The sequence below is a fragment of the Chrysoperla carnea genome, chromosome 2, assembly GCF_905475395.1.
Source record: "Chrysoperla carnea chromosome 2, inChrCarn1.1, whole genome shotgun sequence".
Taxonomy (NCBI): Eukaryota; Metazoa; Arthropoda; class Insecta; order Neuroptera; family Chrysopidae; genus Chrysoperla; species Chrysoperla carnea.
The window spans coordinates 67565588-67584358 of record NC_058338.1 but is presented as its reverse complement, the minus strand read 5'-3'; the positions used below and the strand labels follow the sequence as shown (position 1 = coordinate 67584358).

At 29.3% G+C, this 18771-nt stretch overlaps 4 protein-coding genes across 6 annotated transcripts in view; 2 read left to right on the top strand and 2 right to left on the bottom strand.

Annotated features, from left to right (window-relative positions):
- The window catches only part of LOC123291689 (putative uncharacterized protein DDB_G0282133), a 35124-nt gene extending 33961 nt beyond the window's left edge, over positions 1-1163 (top strand). For both annotated transcript variants that reach the window (XM_044872064.1, XM_044872063.1), the window contains 2 exons: positions 57-241; positions 623-1163. In XM_044872064.1, coding sequence (XP_044727999.1) covers positions 57-241; positions 623-884 — 447 coding nt within the window. In that variant the 3' untranslated portion in view covers positions 885-1163. The remainder of the gene's footprint in view (positions 1-56; positions 242-622) is intronic.
- A 1186-nt stretch (positions 1164-2349) lies between these two features.
- Positions 2350-7004, bottom strand: LOC123291431 (WD repeat-containing protein 36). Its single transcript, XM_044871723.1, has 3 exons — positions 6004-7004; positions 3957-4954; positions 2350-3229 (listed from the first exon to the last, which is right to left on the bottom strand). The coding sequence occupies exons 1-3, from the start codon at positions 6830-6832 to the stop codon at positions 2369-2371; spliced, it is 2688 nt and encodes an 895-aa protein (XP_044727658.1). The 5' UTR covers positions 6833-7004; the 3' UTR covers positions 2350-2368.
- A 714-nt stretch (positions 7005-7718) lies between these two features.
- LOC123291935 (probable ATP-dependent RNA helicase pitchoune) lies at positions 7719-12271 on the top strand. Of its 2 annotated transcripts, none has more exons than XM_044872402.1 (8): positions 7719-7895; positions 7982-8083; positions 8155-8703; positions 8768-8932; positions 9765-10066; positions 11050-11202; positions 11498-11846; positions 12093-12271. In XM_044872402.1, the coding sequence occupies exons 1-8, from the start codon at positions 7793-7795 to the stop codon at positions 12254-12256; spliced, it is 1887 nt and encodes a 628-aa protein (XP_044728337.1). In that variant the 5' UTR covers positions 7719-7792; the 3' UTR covers positions 12257-12271. The 2 variants fall into 2 exon arrangements, with proteins under 2 accessions (XP_044728337.1, XP_044728338.1); XM_044872403.1 differs by having other exon boundaries at positions 7767-7895; positions 7982-8087.
- A 1556-nt stretch (positions 12272-13827) lies between these two features.
- LOC123292117 (nucleoporin NDC1) lies at positions 13828-15843 on the bottom strand. Its single transcript, XM_044872671.1, has one exon. The coding sequence runs from the start codon at positions 15684-15686 to the stop codon at positions 13896-13898; it is 1791 nt and encodes a 596-aa protein (XP_044728606.1). The 5' UTR covers positions 15687-15843; the 3' UTR covers positions 13828-13895.
- Positions 15844-18771: the final 2928 nt, after the last annotated feature.

Genomic DNA, 18771 nt, shown 5'->3' with positions numbered 1-18771 from the left:
AACATATACTTTGATAACAATGTATCTAAATATAAAAAGTAATAATATTTTTTTAGTGGTTGGCTTTGGGTCCAATACGAAGAAGACGATATTCTGAACCTGACTATGATGTTCCAAGATCCCATCGTTCTTTAGATTTTGTACCACCGTTACCACCAAAAACCAATAGCACCATTTCTGAATTGAATACTACCACACCTAAATTTTTTAATCAACCACTTAATTCCACGCCAATAATATGGTAATTAAATAATTATACAGACTTATATTAAATATAGACTGATAGCTCATTATAAAAAATTAATTGCAGTGGTGTATTACGACACCATAAACATGCGGTAACTGCCTGCGTTTAGCTGAGGTTAGCGCTTAGTAATTTACTAAGCGCTCGCTAAGTACCAGTACCTGCATCATATAAAATATTTCATTTTTTCTTTAAGATACATGACGCTCCAGTACTATCTTTCCGTTATGTATACCTTACATAGGCTGAACGCAATCACTGCGTTGGAAGCTAAAGATATGGCAGGGAACATTTTTATAATGAACTGTTGGTCTATATATATTATTAACTCTGTAGTTTAATCTCATTTCGAACAAAATTAAACAAATATATTTTTAGTGATAGTATAGAACCACCTAGTATTGCTGCATGGTCTCGAAGTATAACACCAGATTCTTTAGAACCGAACGATACACATCACCATAGTATTCGAAAACATGAAGAGCTTGATCGAAGTATGGGAATTGAAACAATAGCAAAAAATTCACCGTTAGTTTCTATCAAAGAAAATGCATTTGGATTTTTAGAACATGATAAAAAGAATAATGATGTTATTCATGAAAAGTTTTTCGATTCACTGGAAAATACAACATCTTTTTAACCCTTCAAACCAAAGAATTGTATTTATTTGGAGTGTTAATCAAAGGATTCAGAAAATATCAAGAAAGTAAGATGCTACTCAAAAAGAAACGATTAATCTTCTTGATTAACCGATTCCTAGCATAGTGTATCAAAATTACATACGTATACGTACGGGCATTTGACCAGAAGTTGCATGCGTATATGCTAATACTGGTGGGCGGACACAAATTCTGAACTAAAAAAATTACGAATAAATCCGTTGATTAAATCCATAAAAAATTATTATTTTATTAACCTAATGACCTATAAAACCAAAAATTTTTAATGATTTGTATTATTTATTAATGATTGTGATGAGAAATGTATTTTTTGTATTTGTAAAATTTATAATTATTTTTAATAAATTTCCAACCTTACATGTATATCATAGACCTCCATAATCTCTAATATTATTTGAATAGAGGCCTATAAAATTGGGATCAATAAATTCATCGTCTCCCCTCTCTAATTTATTACACATTTGGACCCATTAATTTTTGTATAGTTAAAAACAAAGAGCGTCAGGCCCATGAGCACAGGAGGGAATTTGGGGGCCAAAACTCCCTCCCCCATTGAGTATCTGCCCACACAAATTTTGAAATAACAATATAGTACTGTGACTATACCCATTTATGAGAGGAATTTCCACTGACGAATGAGATATCAATGCATATTTTGAGCTCGGTACATTCTTTGCCTTTGAGTCGAGTACTTGGAACAGAAAAACTGGATATTGGCCAAGCTATTGAATTGGCTGATGCTGCGAAACATATATTGGATGAAAGAAGAGGTTCGCGTCATAACAGACTCAACGCTCGAATATACAGACTGATTCAGTTGAAAATTATAGATCGATTTTTAAACCATCGCAATATTTTCTCAAATTTTGCTTATCTCAATTTTTGGGTGCCAAAAAATCACTCAAAGCACTCGATAGTTGCAACAAAGATGTGTTTCCGAATGTCTACTAAATGCTTGGCGTTCTGGCAATTTTGCCTGTGACAACAGCGATAAATGAACGCGCCTTTTCAACATTGCGCCTCTCAAAACACACATTAGATCGGTTTAGCCATCGCTCAATATACATTGCGGGGTCTATGCACACAGAGTTTTGGAAAAGTTTTTTTCTGCAGCTTGTAGAATTAACTCATTAAAAAATAGTGACTGAAATCCACATTTTGACTTAATTAAATGTTCTCTTTCTCTAAAAAAGAATTTCTTGTTTTTATTGACTTAATGACCTAACATGGCGAACAAAAGTTTGAATCTCTACCTTAGATAATTCCTACGCACGGGCCTGGTGAGCGCCAACAATTAACCTTCCAAGTCCAATTAATTTCAAAAAATCTTATTTGTTCTTACCACATGCGCTACCATTTAGTAGTTAATCGACGACGCCTCTCTTTCTCGAGGAAAATGATTGGTTGGAATTAAAAACATCAAAATACGGCAAAAATAAAAAATCTATGTATTTCTTAACAAATCAACAATGCACAAACCATACATTAATGTTTCTTGTAATTTATTCCAACCCACAGATTGAGCATGCTGTATATTTGGTATATATTCACTCAACGTCGATTCATGGGCAATTAATGACCCATGTGTTTTCAAAAATATACTTAAATATGATTGAGCTAATTCATAGTCTTTATTCGAATTTAACATCGTTTCAATCATTTTAAAAAGTTGTAACATCACTTGAATTGATCCTCCATTTTCTGGAGCTAAATTTTTTATTTCAAAATCAATCATTTGCGGACCAAATGATTTAATCTTTTCTATAGCCTCGTTAAAATTATTTGTTTCTTCTGTTTTTTGTAAGATTTTCCCAAATACTGATAAATTAACAAAATCAATTGGTGTTAATAATTTTGTGGAATCATTTTGTTTTGCATCGGATAGATCAAATTGTATATTTAACGATGGAATTGTAGGTAAGAAAAATGGTGCTGCTTTTGGTTTTTTTGGTGGGGCACGTGGTTTGTTACGTTGTTTAATTATATCAATATTTAATAAATTTTGCCATCTGGAAGATGCAAATCCGGATAATGTTAACAATTCTGTAGATAGTTGGTCTGGGGATTTGTATTCGTCGCTATCGTCAATTTCTTCATCACTTTCGTCTTCTTCGTTTGTAGTATCCTTGGCTACACTAGGTAATATCATTAATGGTGCTTCTAATGACTCCGAAAGCGGCCTTAACGAAACATGTGCATATAGAGTTCGATTTGCCCAGAGGAATATTCCCAAGTAGTCTACAAGACTGGTTGCTAAGAATTCGCCAGTTGGTGAAAAGTTCAATGAAGTACATGCCGCTTCCAGCTAGAAATAAAAAAGTTTGCAATCAATGAAATGGAATCAAATTGAATTAAAGAGGTTTGTAATTGATGTTAGATATTTTTGGGATCGAGTTACGATTTTTTTCGGTCCTAACTACCCTACATATTGATTTTTATTCAATATGTAAACAAACTGTGTTTTTTTGTAAGTTTATCAACACCGCGAAAATTCTAAATTTTTTTTTGTTTTTAAATTAGAATAGTTTACGAAATAGTTCATAAAATCGCTTTGTGATAACATTTCCCTATAGAATTGCAACCGAGATCTCAGAAATTCCCCGTCCTATGGTTGGCTCCGAATCGAAAAACCATTAAAAATTTGTTTATGATTGGGATACAAATATTTGTAAGTCTTGGCATGTTATTTAAAATCCTAATGGAAATATTTAAAAATTAAATTAATTATCGTTTAAGATTTGATTATATAACGAATAGATAAGTAAAACTTCCAGTGAAAAATATAAAATACATTCAATACAGTTAAAATAGCTTATCATAAGATTCTCAAGGCTAGGATTAATAAGGTTTGAAAAGTATTCCAAATTGGGTTCCAAATATTCTAGGATGATTGATTCGACTTGCGAACTAGCCCTATACATAAAAGCAATAAATTGGGATGTGAAAAACAAATAATTGTATTGTTCCGTTTGGGAAGGAAAAAATAATAATAATAAATATTTCGATAGCTTTAATTTCAAGGTTAAACTCACCTTAAACTGATCAATCAATTGTGACGATGGAATATCCCAAGTTTTTGTAACACAATCCATACCCGTGGTCACCAACCACCGCGCGTCTGGGCTAAAAGTAATATCATTAATTTGACCTTCATGACGACCAAGTTTTCTCACAATAACTCTAGAATCAATATCCAAAATTGCACAACTACAATCATCCATGGCTATGGCTATTAAAGAACTATCACCAAGCCCTGCTCGAAAGAATGATACTGATTCACCTAGATGAATAGTCGTTTTAACTTTATCCGTATCATTTTTAAAATTCCAAAAATGTATTTTTTCATCTGCACCTCCTGTAACAACTATTTTATTTAGAACATCAATTGCAACTCCTCGAACGGCTCCTTTATGTGCAGTTGGATTTCCGTAAGTTGCACGATGTATCCCACTTTGTACGTTAAATCGATCCACATGTCCAGTACTATATCCAATAATTGTAAAATTACCACAATGACTTAAACATATACTTGTGGCTGAGACCTCCAAGTCTAAATCTTTATTTTTACGTTGAAATCGTTCTGGTATCAATTTCAAGTCGCCCATTTTTAATTTATCGTAAGACCATGTGGTTGTTACACTAAGTCCTAAATGTACGGCAACTATATTATCCCATTCCTTTTCTCGCGTTACTTCCGATGTAAATTCAACTATTGGTGGCATTTTTAAAGGATCTTCTTTAGTTCGACCTCTTCGTTTTGTAGCTTTCCGATTATATGATGCTTTGCCTAAACTTTTATTAAACTGTTCGGTTTGTGTATTAAATATTCGTAAAGTTGAATCAGCTCCAGCACTTAAAATATTATGGCCATTAGCACCATGGAAACGTATAAAAGATGGTGGTGCGCTATGGCCTTCACGGATACGTAGTAATCGGGGTCCTCCATCAGGCATATCAAATATCCATAATTTTAGTGTATTATCGGGAGATGATGTAACCATTAATGGTTCGTTTGGCAGACATCGCATTCCTACGAAAAAAAGTTATTCATTATTATACTATGTGTCCCATAACAAAAGCATTCATTCACTCTAATGTAAATGGTAAAACTCTAACAAGAAAGCCTCTCTAGTTTTTGAGTCTGATGTGCTATAACGATAGAATTTTTTTTTATCGGAATTAAGAGTTATTAAGGGTTATATAAATGAATTTCTAAGAAGAGTCTCTTTAATTTTTGAATCCAATGTGCCATAACGATAGAACTTTGTTTTATCGAAGTTAATGAGGATTCAAACGAATATATTTTGGGGAAAATAATCTTAATATTATTTTTTAAATACTCTTTGCTCTGACCAATATGTTTTCAAGTTAAGAATATTTGTGTCAAATTGGATTAAATTTGGACAGTGCCAGAATTTTTTTCTATTTTCAAAGTACTCGAAAAATTAATCCTTGTTTTTTTAGATTTTTTTGAGTATTTAAAATGCCAAAATTATGAACATTTTGTTTAATTAACGATTGGTCAAATAATTTCCGAGATTTCACTAGAAATGGCTCCGAAGTACAACTTTTGATAAGACAATTTCAGTCGTTATCTCGTAAACTATTAGTCCTATCATCAAATGAATCTAATTTTAATTTTTTGATTCCAAATTACTTTGTATACTGGGTTTTATCCAATTGCGAAATAAAATACAAAAAACGTATTCATTTGTCCGTAAAACAAAAAATTTTGAGATATTACTTAAAATTCTATTTTTGTAACGATTTCAGATGGTGTTTTAAAATCTACTCGCCCAAGCGTCAAATGAATTTAATTTTCGTGTTATTTGAACCTTAATTGCCTTAAATAGTACAAAAACAGAAAAATAACTTTTAAAGTTCGTATGATTTTGATAAAATTAAAATTTTTCGGACAAATGTATTGTCCAAGATCAATCCAGAATATTTCTCATATAGAATTTCAAACAAGACCATAGAAATTACTCATCATTTGGGTCAAACATGCCGAGTTTTATCAATTTCTGAGATATATCAAATTAAAATTTTATAAAATTGGAAGTAAATTTTTTTACAAACCGGTAATTGCTCCATCATGTGCAAGTGTTAGCTGATTTGAAACTCTACGTTCCTCCAAATTCCAAAAAACAATATGACCATTTAAACTACCAGTAGCCATAATAGGTTCGCCGTCCGTACGAAATGAAATTGTTGTAACAAAACCCCAATCTTGAACAAATTCCATAATCGTTTGATCCACTTTTAAGTTGTGCAAAATAATTTTGCCATTTGTCAATCCTACTGCAATGACATCAATAGCAGGCGCTTGCTCCAAACATGTAATCGCCGAATGCCATCCTTTAAATGTATAAATCAATTTACAAGTATTTATATTCCAAAGTTGCATATAACCCTGTTCACTTCCCAGAAGTATTTTATTAATGTACGTATTGGGATGAATTATCGCTGATATTTTAAAATCATCGTTACGAAACGTTAATTCTAAAAATAATTCTTCTGTTTTAATATCCCATATTTTGACGATACTATTCTCGTCGACTGATATCAAATGTGGTCCGAATGGTATCATTAAATGTATTTTAGCCGTGTGTCGTTTATAACAATGTTTCAGCTCGGTGCCTCGTCTCCAAGCGTATATAACATTCTCACATGCTGTATAAACATGATATGCATCAGATGTGATGGCTGTGATATCGGATTCATGCAATCCTCCAACGCTGAGCAACGAAAAATGTGATATTCCATATGTGTGAAATGATTTTCCAACACATGTTACTATTAAATTTTCTTTACGTCGTTGAATGTATCGTACTTGTACGGGTAGATGGTTACTAACATAACCTAGAGCTCGATTTGGAACGTAAATTTTACTTGCGGTTTTCGACATTTTTTAATTTTAAAACTAATTAGCTTATTTTTAAATTTCGTTAATGAATATTTAAACTAGAGTTATCATATTTTATTTATGAATAACCTCTTAAATACTTCTATTTGTTTTTAATCAATATTAACCACAATTTGAAATTCATATATACATTTACACGTGCTAATCACAACTTTTTTCAACTTGGTTCGATTGACATTTGACTACATGTGGGTGACGTTCTAATATTTATATTTAATACACATCTGTTAAGGTAGTATGAGAGCATCAGTATAATACGGAAGCCTGAATGGTTCATGATCAATTTATGAAAAAGTAGCGCTACGCTAGCTTTTTTTTTTATATATGTCCTACCCACAAGTATAAAACCAACTTTCAAAAAGTGCACTTGTGACTTGTGGTTATGGATACAAACCTTGAAAATGTCAGTCGGTGATAACTATTCTTTAGTTAGCCACTACCGAAACTGTCTGGAATTATTAAGCTTGTGTATAAGCGACTTACTAACACAAAACATTGAAAGTACGAACCAAAGGTAGTATTTTTCAAAAAAATTCAAATCGAACAAAAGTTGGCCAAGATGTACAAAAAATTGATTTTTTATACTCTATGACGTCATTAAAAAAATAAAAATTTGATTTTGCTCTATCACACCCACATTTTATCCTATTTTAATAAACCAAGTACGTAATCCCAATAAGAAGATATCCAAGATATCCAAGATATCCAAATATTGATTTTTTATACTCTATGTCTATAGTAATTGTGTCTCCATAGAGTTAATATTACCATACTACCTTAAAATAAAAAAAATTGAAGCGAATAGTTGTTTAAATTTGATGAACGCTACCGTAGTGTAGTTTCTGAGGGCCTAGAAAAATAAAAGCACCAGAATAATCTTGTCAAACTTTACATGTTTTGAAGTAAACACGTGTTTTCGTGTTCGTTAATTAATTAAAAAAAATGGCACTTCAAGATAAAATTCTATTAAGAAAAATTAAGAATTGTGAAAAAAAGAAAAAATTAAAACTATTACAAAAGAAAGAACAACAACAAAAAGAAAAAGGTAAAGTTTACTCAAATTGTTTATAATTTTAGGTTATGTTTGAAGCTTGTAAAAAAATTAAAGCATGGTATTTTTTTTTTAAATAGCTTCAAAATCGAATGAAAATGAGGAAAATGTTCAAACTCAACCAAAATTGATAGAAATTGGTGATAAGAGAAAGCGTGAAGATGATGCTCCGGTTAAAAAAAGTAAGTGGATATATAAATTTTTTACATTTATAGTATACCTAATTAACACTCGTTTTTTTTTTTTTTTTCAGAAAAACGCAAGAAGAATAAAAATAAACAAAATGATAACACAGAAGACGAAAATGAAAACAATGAAAACCAAGAAAGTGAGGAAAATGATTTAGATGACAATGAGAAACCAGCTCATTCACAAGACTTGGGTGAAAAATTACCAGGATCAAAAGTAACTTTAGAAATTTTAAGCGATCGCAAATTTGATTCATTAAAAGATGTAGTCTGTGAACATACATTGAAAGCAATTGAAGATATGGAATTTACGACAATGACAGAAATTCAGGCGAAATCCATACCGCCCTTATTAGAAGGCCGCGATTTAGTGGCAGCTGCTAAAACGGGTTCGGGTAAAACATTAGCCTTCTTAATTCCAGCAATAGAATTGATATATAAATTAAAATTTATGCCACGAAACGGTACCGGTGTCATAATAATTTCACCCACACGAGAATTATCAATGCAAACGTTTGGAGTTTTAAAAGAACTAATGAAATATCATCATCACACGTACGGTTTAGTAATGGGAGGAGCTAGTCGTCAAACTGAAGCACAAAAATTATCAAAAGGTATTTTCTTTTGATCTGGAAATTTCAAGAATTAATTAATTTGATTTGTTTAACAATTTTACAGGAATTAATATTTTGGTAGCCACTCCAGGAAGATTACTCGATCACTTACAACACACTCCCGATTTTCTATTCAAAAATTTACAGTGTTTAATTATTGACGAAGCAGATCGAATTTTGGATATTGGTTTCGAAGATGAAATGAAACAAATTATTAATATGCTCCCAAGTAAGAATTTGTTAATTCATCAATATTTACTTAGAAATCTTTAAATTAGGTTTTATTTAACGAAATATGGCTGGAAATTTTCGAAACAACTTTTTTTATTTAATGAAGTCTGTTTTAAAAAAACAAATTAACTTAATTTTCAAAAACTTTTCGATAATCCTTTTGCCAATTTCTATTTCTAATGCAGAATATTTTGATAGCAAATGCAAAAGGTTGCTGTGATAGACGATAAACTTTTGAACATTATTGAATAGACCTTTTTCACATTTTTTTTTTCTTTTTTTAAATGAAAGTAAAAGTCATGATAAATAGTCTAATTTTTTTCCCCAAATTTTTTGGGGGCCATATGACCGAGAAAACAGACATTAAAATTCAAATTGGCGAAAACGATACGGAAACACACGAATTTACACGAAGGTCGGTTTGACGTCATTTAAAGTTGATAATAATGATTTATTAATGCGACTGTTGACACTGATTTATTGTCATTGCTTGTCGAATTGACATCACAAATCACGTGTGCGGTGGAGCCAACAAAAAAAACCGTTTTAAATTATTTCAAATATTGTGACTTTTTAAGAAGTTTTTTGACAGTGTTTTTATTGTTAAAAATACGTAATTTTCGAGTTACAGGCTCTACTCGACCTATATTTTCATAAAAAATTAACAAAAAGCATTTCTGTTTTACATGAAAAAGGTCTATTAATTTCCTATATTATTATAATAGTATTTTTATAAAAAAAATTATTGGTATTGTTGAAGAGCCATCCATACTAAATCTTTGCCTAAAATTTTTAAAATAGCAAAATTAACTTCCGATTATATATTTTAGAAAGACGACAAACAATGTTATTCTCAGCCACACAAACGAAAAAGATAGAAGCATTAACAACATTAGCATTGAAAAAAGAACCAGTCTATGTTGGAGTACATGATGATAATGTTGAAGCAACTGTGTCGGGATTAGAACAAGGATACGTTGTTATACCATCTGATAAGCGTTTATTAGTGCTATTCACATTTTTGAAACGTAATCGTAATAAAAAAGTTATGGTATTTTTCAGTTCATGTATGAGTGTTAAATTTCATAATGAATTATTTAATTATATCGATTTACCAGTTATGAATATTCATGTAAGTATTCAAAAAATTTATTATTATTTTTTGTCTCAGAATCGGATTTAGATTACTATCTACTGGATTGCAAGCGTGCAATCTGTATATTAAGTAGTTTTTTACTCAAATCAGTAATCATTTTTGAATTATTTTTTACAACTAACGATATAAAAAAAAATTTTTAATAATTTAATTATATTAATATACATTAACAATAATTAAAAATCGTAAAAACATTTTTAAACAGTGAGTTGAATAAAATTAACTGTCAAATTCAATCAGCTATTGCTTAAATTTATAAACATACCCTCAAATTTTCTCTGTTTTTTACAAAAGGCAACGTACTTTTTATTTATTATTTTGATTGTAAATCAAATTAAAAATTTTTAATATAAATTACTATCATTTATTAATATTTGTTGGCATTTAATTATGATACGTTTTAATGTTTCCGATAAACAACAGAGATAGAAGCCAACCAGATGATAATATTAAAAAATTAAACAAAAAGTATACGGTAAATGTTTTTTGTCATGTGTCGGTGGCATCGTAGCTCCTAAACGGATTAACTAATTTTGATTTTTTTAGTTTCGTTTGAAAGTTAATTTAATGTATAATGCTATTAGATATGTTTCAAGTGCGAGTTTAGGATTCCGCTCCTGAAAAATTTGTCGGAGTTTTTTAAATTTTGTAAATTTCACTTGTGAATTTTTTCTAATGTACGTTTGAGACTTCATTCTATCTATTAAGATGTTTTTTCTGCAAGCTGAATTTTGTCGATTTTTTATAAACCCTCGATTTCCAGAGTTATTGTACTAGAACACTTAAGTATAATCTTTCGGATAAATATTAAATAAATGTTGGGTCAAGTTTAAGTGTTTTTACAAACTTTCCTTAACGCAGCTCTCTACTATCTCTACTATCAATTTGATTACATATAGGGATACAAAAAAATAAAGCCATTGGGAACAAAATTAATATTAACATTAACATTCTTTTAGGGCAAGCAAAAGCAAACAAAACGGACGGCCACATATTATCAATTTTGTAATGCGGATACTGGAATCTTATTATGCACAGATGTTGCTGCCAGAGGCTTAGATATACCCGCCGTTGATTGGATTGTACAATATGATCCACCAGATGATCCAAAAGTAAGTTGCAATTTGGTAATCTTCTCGAAAATGTGGTAATAGAACATTAGTAATAAATTTTTAAAAAATGGATCCTTTTAGGGAGTCAAATCAATTTTTATAATGATGAAATTAAAAAGGCGAATTTGATCTTAGTGCTCCTCGGTACTTCTTTTTTTGTTTACAAAAAAAAGTATTGTCAGTTGAGCTTTTGCAAATGATATAAAAACAAAACTGATATTTTTTTAAATCTCATAAATTATAACTAGAAATTTTAACAAAAAATTAAAATAAAATAAAAATTTTTTCCTCCTAGGAATATATACATCGAGTTGGACGTACTGCCAGAGGTGAAGGTTCCCGTGGTCATGCTTTGTTATTTTTACGGCCTGAAGAATTGGGATTTTTACGTTATTTAAAACAAGCACGTGTACCATTAAATGAATTTGAATTTTCATGGTCTAAAATTTCAGATATACAATTACAATTAGAAAAATTGATACAGAAAAATTACTTTTTAAATTTATCTGCAAAAGAAGCTTTTAAAGGATATGTTCGTGCTTACGATTCACATCATTTGAAAACGATATTCGATGTTGAAACGTTAGATTTACAAAAAGTTGGATCATCGTTTGGATTCACAGTACCTCCTGCTGTCGATTTAAGTAAGTATAACTTTTAATACACTTGCACAAAAACTTAGCACAGACTCAATCGCCTCAAAACACTACCAATTATTTTTGGACAGAATGTATATTTAAGGGTATTAAAAGTTTTGTTCAAATTTTTCCACGGTTAGAAAACCATTGGAAAAAATTAGTTTTTTTAGTTTTAAATAATTTTGCTATTTTTGCCAGCCAGCCAGCCACCCTGTTGGTATTATTTTATAATATAGAAATTAAAATTTTCAGAGGTTGGTTTTAAGAAGAATGACAGACCGCGTAAACGAACTGGGGGTGGTGGATATGGATATTATAAAAATTTAAATGCTCCTGCAGGTGGTAAAAAAGAAGTAGAAAAAGCAAAATTTTTCCGACAACCTAAAAATAAGGGAAATAGACAATTTAGTCGTTAAATTTGTTATTGTTTAAGTATTTTAATATTAAATAAAAGAAATATTATAATAAAAAATTTATTTTCTAATTTATACTATCCCCGTCTTTTGTTCAAGAAATTTTCGTCTATAATTTCGATTGTAAACATTATCTAAATTCTAAAGCAATTTTTACTTAAAAAGTGACCCAAAATATTAAACATTGGGTTCCACCTGTTGGACGAGTAATTTCTAAAAAAGCTATTGACTAAAATTGTTTATAAGAAGTGATATTTCAGAGAAATTTCGATAGTCGATACTCCCGATACTTCACAAAAGTATCGTTCAATCGAAAAATCAACAAGATTTCGATGTTGTATTAATTAGGGAAATTAGACTAAAAAAATAAAGTTAATCCTTTTTGCCAATTAGATAATTATTTTATTTTTAGAATGGCTGCGAAATAAAAAGCTTTTCGTTGCATATTTCCGGAATAATTAAAAAAATTTATATATTATCTCAAAAATTACTCACAACCGTTAAATGGACCATTACTGTGCTTTTTTGGTCAAAATTATCCTATTTACTAAATTTTATCAAGATCCCTTAATAAAGAAGAAATATTACCCCTTAAGAAAATTGAAAAAGAAAAACGGAAAACAAACAATGCAATATATAAATCGATTTGACAATCTAGTCCGTGGGACAGCATCCGTTTTGTTAAAATATTAATTAATACATGCTTGGAACTTCGTGAGAGGTTTCCTGTTCCCGAGCGTACCAAACTTTCTACGACTTTTTCGAAAGCACTGCGTTTTCAAATAAGTATGACAACGACACGTTAAAGCTATCGGTCTGATTTGTTTACCACCTCGAACATGCCGTACTTAAGTATTTTTGTTTTTCAATACATACATAGTTTACTTTTGCTTAATTTTTTAATAATTATTAATGTTATCAAGTGGTCATAGTGTCTGACAATTCCCACCTGAGTTTTTTTAGACCGATAGCTTGAATATGATAACGAAATATGACGTTATCATGCTCATTTGAAAACGCAGCACTTTCAGTCAATCACGAAGTTTCAAGTATATTTTGATCAATTAACAAAATGATTGTCAGATTTCTTGTTTTGTGTAGAGTATAAGGGAGACGAAAAGCATAAATATAATTGTGACATCTGGAGTCTGTGGCGATCAAATATACGATCAAGTTTATCGGCCTTTGCGGGGGCGATTATTAAGTTTGACTACTTTGCGGGGGTTATCAACTATTAAGTTGGAGAGCCTTACTCTGTAAAGGCGCTGAAACTCGTATACTACGATTTTCCATTATCTCTTATGAGCTGCTTTTCCTCTACTTTGATTTTGTGAAATGTCGCCTAAAACCATACTAATGAAATATTTTCTGGATTTTACGCTTACGAAAATTATTATTAAATCACTTTATAAGAGTTAGCTTAAGTTTTCACTTGTTAAATAAAATACTAAAAGATTAGAAAATAATCATTCGAATTTTTTTTTATTAAACAACGACATTTTCATATAAATACAAAAAATGAGAAAATATTTTATATTACAATTGTCAAAAGTTTAAAGACACAAAAAGAAAACTGAACAAAACATGATTAATTCACTTTTGATTCACATCACATAATATATAAATTAAAATAGAAAATATTTCAAACATCTTTTTTCACCATAAAAGTCATCACTTGTAATTTAACATCAGTGGGTAACGAGAACTCATTGATAAATGGACCAAATGTATTACATACATTATACAAACTTCGTTTCACCGCAGATTTAAGTGTCGTTTGCATTTGTCCATAATATTGTTCACGACTAGATGTTTTTCGTGTTAATGCAATCGATGTAGTTTTACTGATTTTTTCTAAACATTGTGATAATCGTACTAGAGATGTTATAATTGCTGGTAAATCTTTATGAACAATACCATAACTATCTTCAAAATACGATTTGGATGCTAGCATTGATAAACCTTGAACAGTCCATACAATCGGTTGACCTTGGGAAAGAATGTACTTAATTTTTGCATCTCGTAGTTCACCAAAAAAATAATTAACACCCGGTATACTATTTAAATACCCTTGAATTTTTGTACGAATCTTATTTAATAGATCCGTTAATGGATATTTTTTTTGAATGATTTCCATAGTTTCACCAAAATCCTGTGTTTGTTCTGGATATTTCGTACAGCCCATATTTCTTAAACGATATACAGTTGGTTCGTAATTAATACTTTTGCTGTTTGGGCTTGGTATTAACGGTTCGTATGATTTTGTAAAAGATTGTGGTGGATCCAATTTTTTTGGAACATTTGGTTCAATGATCTCTTCCGTTGTTACTTGTTGTAAAGATTCTGTGTAATCATTAATTAAACATAAACTTGCTGTAACAATTGAGTTCCAATTGTAAGGATGACCTCCAGGCTGTGATAATGTAAAAATAGATGCTCGCCTTGCCATATCATTAGCAGCTAATTTAAATAAATCTAAACATGCCAAATGTTGAATAATTGGTAATTTTCCCAGACAAATAGCTTCACTTAGCGTTAACACAGTAGTGGATGGGGTTGTAATCGGAAAATTATGCTGACGAGTTAAATTAACTTTGAATAATAATTCCATTGAAGACATTGTGAAAACAAATAATGATGCAAATAGCCAGGCACATAGAATTAAAGTTGGTTGGAATAATCCTTGTATGGAATCTAAAGGTTGATCTTCGAATTCCAAATATGATAAACTTAGTACATAATTACGTAAGTATCCTCCATAAACGTAGAATAACAGTAGATAATATCCAATAGGTAAAGATGCATTGAAAATACTTGTAGAAAATAAATTAAACATGGTAGATTTTATTTGCAAAAATGGGTTTTGTTCGATTACAGGAAAGAAAATGTTCTTGGCACTGACTAAATGTTCTTTGATGAAGTAATAAAATCCAATCCATAAACCACTGATTGTTAAGAATAAATTAGGCTCATTTAAACATTTTAAAAGTCCATTGGCACATATTTTTACAATTGAATTATAATTTTGGATTTGCAATAAAGTTAGATATAACCATACAGTCATTAAACCCGATAAGGTGTGTAATCCACACAGGATTATACTCCGAATTGACAATAAATTTATGATAATTGCAAAGCGTGTAGATAAAAATGGATTTCCAGATATGTACTCTTTACTGCAGATAACACCTTGTGCGAATGTTATACCAGCTAATGGCACTAGGTAAAATACAGTACGCCATGAAAAGATTGTATTAAAAACGATGCTCAATCCATCAATTGGATGCAATATATTTAAATTAACTATAGCCAAAAATAATGTTAGAATAAATATTTGCGATATAACACTCCATACCACAGCCGTTGATAATCTCCATAGTAAGATTTCTTTAACACCAATATTATTTCTTATAATATTATCGGATGTTCGCATGATTTGTGTTCATAACCTCAGTTTCTCAATTGTATAAATTCAATAAAAACGATTAGCTTTTGATTTTACTTATTTCACACATACAAATTTATATATTTTAATTTAAAAATGACTGAAATTTGGTTTCAGTATGCCCAAATTGACAGTCATAACTTTTAACCGGTATAAGAAAATATAACCGCCAATTTGAAAAATAAATCTTTCATAAATTAAACAAGGATACTCAGTTTCAAAATGTTGTGAATATTCTCTACATCTTTTATTCCTTGTTCCGTTTATTCATAGATACGAAAATAATATAGATGCTGTCACGAGACTTATTTTACTGAAAATTATGTTGGCATTATTGAAAAGTTCCATTTTGAAACTAAAAATTACGTAATGGTCTTTTCGATTTACTGAGAAAAATGAATCGATAAGAATGTACGTAAAAATACTCATTAAGTATAATGGAGGTAATAAAGACATCAGTTTCATTATTCAAAATCTACAAGCTATATACCATTTTGCTGCTTTATCACGAGTTTCTTTTATTTATGCGTCTTTAATATGCATTTATTCGTCTTCATATAGTTCGAAAAATCAATTAACTATATATCATTTTCTACTTTATCATGATTTTCTTTTATGCGTTCTTAATAAGTGCCTATAAGATTACAATCTTTGTTGTATAAATAATTTTAAAAAACTTACCTACACAATCATAAATTGTTATTATTGTTATTTTATTTTATTCGACATATTCAAGAAAATCAATTATTTTATATTTATCTTAATTTTTTCTTACCTGTAAAAATATTCTAGGACCGAATGTATCGAAAAACCTTTTATTCGACTTAATGGAGAAATTTTTAAATGCACTTAATATAAACATTTCGGAAACTAATTTTATTTTTGATATTTAATTAATTACAAATTTTTTAATTATTTGTTAAATTTCCGATTTTTAATTTAATTAAACAGTATAAATTGATCCATGCTCGGTTGTCATCGTTTTGAGGGACTATCCTTGGTAGATTACTCTTTTTAATAAAAGTTATGTGAAAATATATTACTCTGATTGCGAATTACTGAGTGCTTCATCTTCTTGTTCAATCTGAAAGTTAGTGCATCAATCGAAGTGTATGAGATACAGTGTTATCTAAAAACGGAATGTTACGATTGTTTTGATCAGGTTTGGAGTTCAAGTCTCACCTCTCTTTCTGATTGTATCTAGAATTCTAGCACAATTGATGAATATATGTTTCTATGATGGAAGTGCCAATAAGATACTTTTTATACATTGTGAAAACTAAATATGAAAAAAAAACCTTTAATAGTGGATTACTCCTTTATTTTTTACTCGTTCTAGTCGCTGTGAGCATTGATACAATATATTACAGTTTGCGACTCCATCTTAACAGTACTTAACAGCTTTTTTTTTTTAAGTTAACAAACAACATATTTTTTTTAATGATGCAGATGAGAAGTTTTAATATACATGCACGATTTATTTAATTGTTATATCCACGTCACTAACCCTAAATTGAAATATGAGAAAATAGTTGACGAAGAAATAAAATAGATGGCAGGCAATTAACAAAAATAAAAAACAATAGAAATCTGTTAACTCATATATATGCTTTAATGACATATTATCGTTATTAAGCGTTGTTGCAATAGTTATTTTGTTACCTATCATAAAATATCGCAGAACGTTTTTTGTTTGTTCCTAAACATGAATATTTATTATTGCTTGATATAAAATTTTTTTTTAATGATTATAAAATAAAAAATATACTATTTTCTCTTCACATAACTAATTAAAGGAATTTTTTTTTGTTCATTATTTTTATTTTATTTTCGAATTATTGATTGATTTGATGTGGTACAATAGACGTGGTTTTTATTTATTAATGTTTTGTCATCATGATAATATATAAATTAGTATTATTTTATTTTATTATGTGTAATTTTTTTATTTATGTATATATACAATCTACATAAAATCATTTCATTATATATAACAAAGGTATGACGCATCTTCCCGAGCGCCACATTCGCGTGGCAAGCGTCATACTATTTTTTTATTAGTATTATCAATTATTATTTCTTATTATAAGTTATGGTGTTTTATTTCTAAAAATTTGAAAATCATTTTTATTTCTTTGTAGTTTTTCTTTATAAATTCAAACAGTTTTTTAAATTCATACACAGATTCTGAACAAAATCTATATATAAAATTTTTTTTATCATATTAGTAATAAAAAGTTTTATAATGAAGAAATATTTGACTACCCATTAAAAAAAATGGTTTTCAAATTCGATTGTATGGTGACGAATAATAAATTACGTTTTGTAGTCATTAATAATGGAAGCATTGGCGGTGCTGAGTGACGACAGTCTAGACCTAGAAAACGGAAGAACGGTTTTGATTGCTAATGTTTATTAGTTTTTTGACAATATCCCTTTATCAAATCAAAAAAATCGTTCAATTATATGTTTTTTTAAATTAACCTAATCAAATTTATTTTCATTTTTGAAATGAATAAATGGCTTTAATATATGAAATCGTAATTGACTTTTTTTTTGTATATGACTAACTCTTAAAGTTGTATATGACATATAAATAGCAAACATTTAATATTGTTTTGTGAATTTTTATGATTTCAAACAGAAGTAATTATTCATATTATTATTTAATATTAAATGCAATTCTATAATTTTTTTGATAAAAGGATCATGTCATTTACCTTTTTGTGGTGATCGTAATATGTGATTTTTTAGTGTCCTACTCCTAACAAATAGCTTGTACTTATACATGGATGCTATGTTTAATATCAAAACAATCTATTCGGATAATTTAATATGGTGCGTGCAAAGTGTTAATTTTATTTATGCAACCATTTACTAAAATAGCAAATAATGTATTGTTGTTCTTTTTCAATTATTGCTGATTTTTACTCTTTTAATTATATGCTTTATTAAATAAAGAATATTTTTTTATAGTTATGTTTCAAATGTAAATAAATTGATGTTATATAACAATACATGTCATATAAAACTTTCTTGAAATTATTATTTTTAATTGAGTATTTTAAAAATC

Excerpts from the sequence above, each read along its gene's own strand:
- LOC123291431 (XM_044871723.1), bottom strand. The coding sequence starts at position 6,832 with ATGTCGAAAACCGCAAGTAAAATTTACGTTCCAAATCGAGCTCTAGGT. Across the intron at positions 4,955-6,003 it reads ACATGATGGAGCAATTACCG|GAATGCGATGTCTGCCAAAC; the intron begins GTTTGTAAAAAA and ends TTTTTTTCGTAG. Across the intron at positions 3,230-3,956 it reads AATTGATTGATCAGTTTAAG|CTGGAAGCGGCATGTACTTC; the intron begins GTGAGTTTAACC and ends TTTTATTTCTAG.
- LOC123291935 (XM_044872402.1), top strand. The coding sequence starts at position 7,793 with ATGGCACTTCAAGATAAAATTCTATTAAGAAAAATTAAGAATTGTGAA. Across the intron at positions 8,933-9,764 it reads AATTATTAATATGCTCCCAA|AAAGACGACAAACAATGTTA; the intron begins GTAAGAATTTGT and ends TATATATTTTAG. Across the intron at positions 11,847-12,092 it reads ACCTCCTGCTGTCGATTTAA|AGGTTGGTTTTAAGAAGAAT; the intron begins GTAAGTATAACT and ends TAAAATTTTCAG.
- LOC123292117 (XM_044872671.1), bottom strand. The coding sequence starts at position 15,686 with ATGCGAACATCCGATAATATTATAAGAAATAATATTGGTGTTAAAGAA.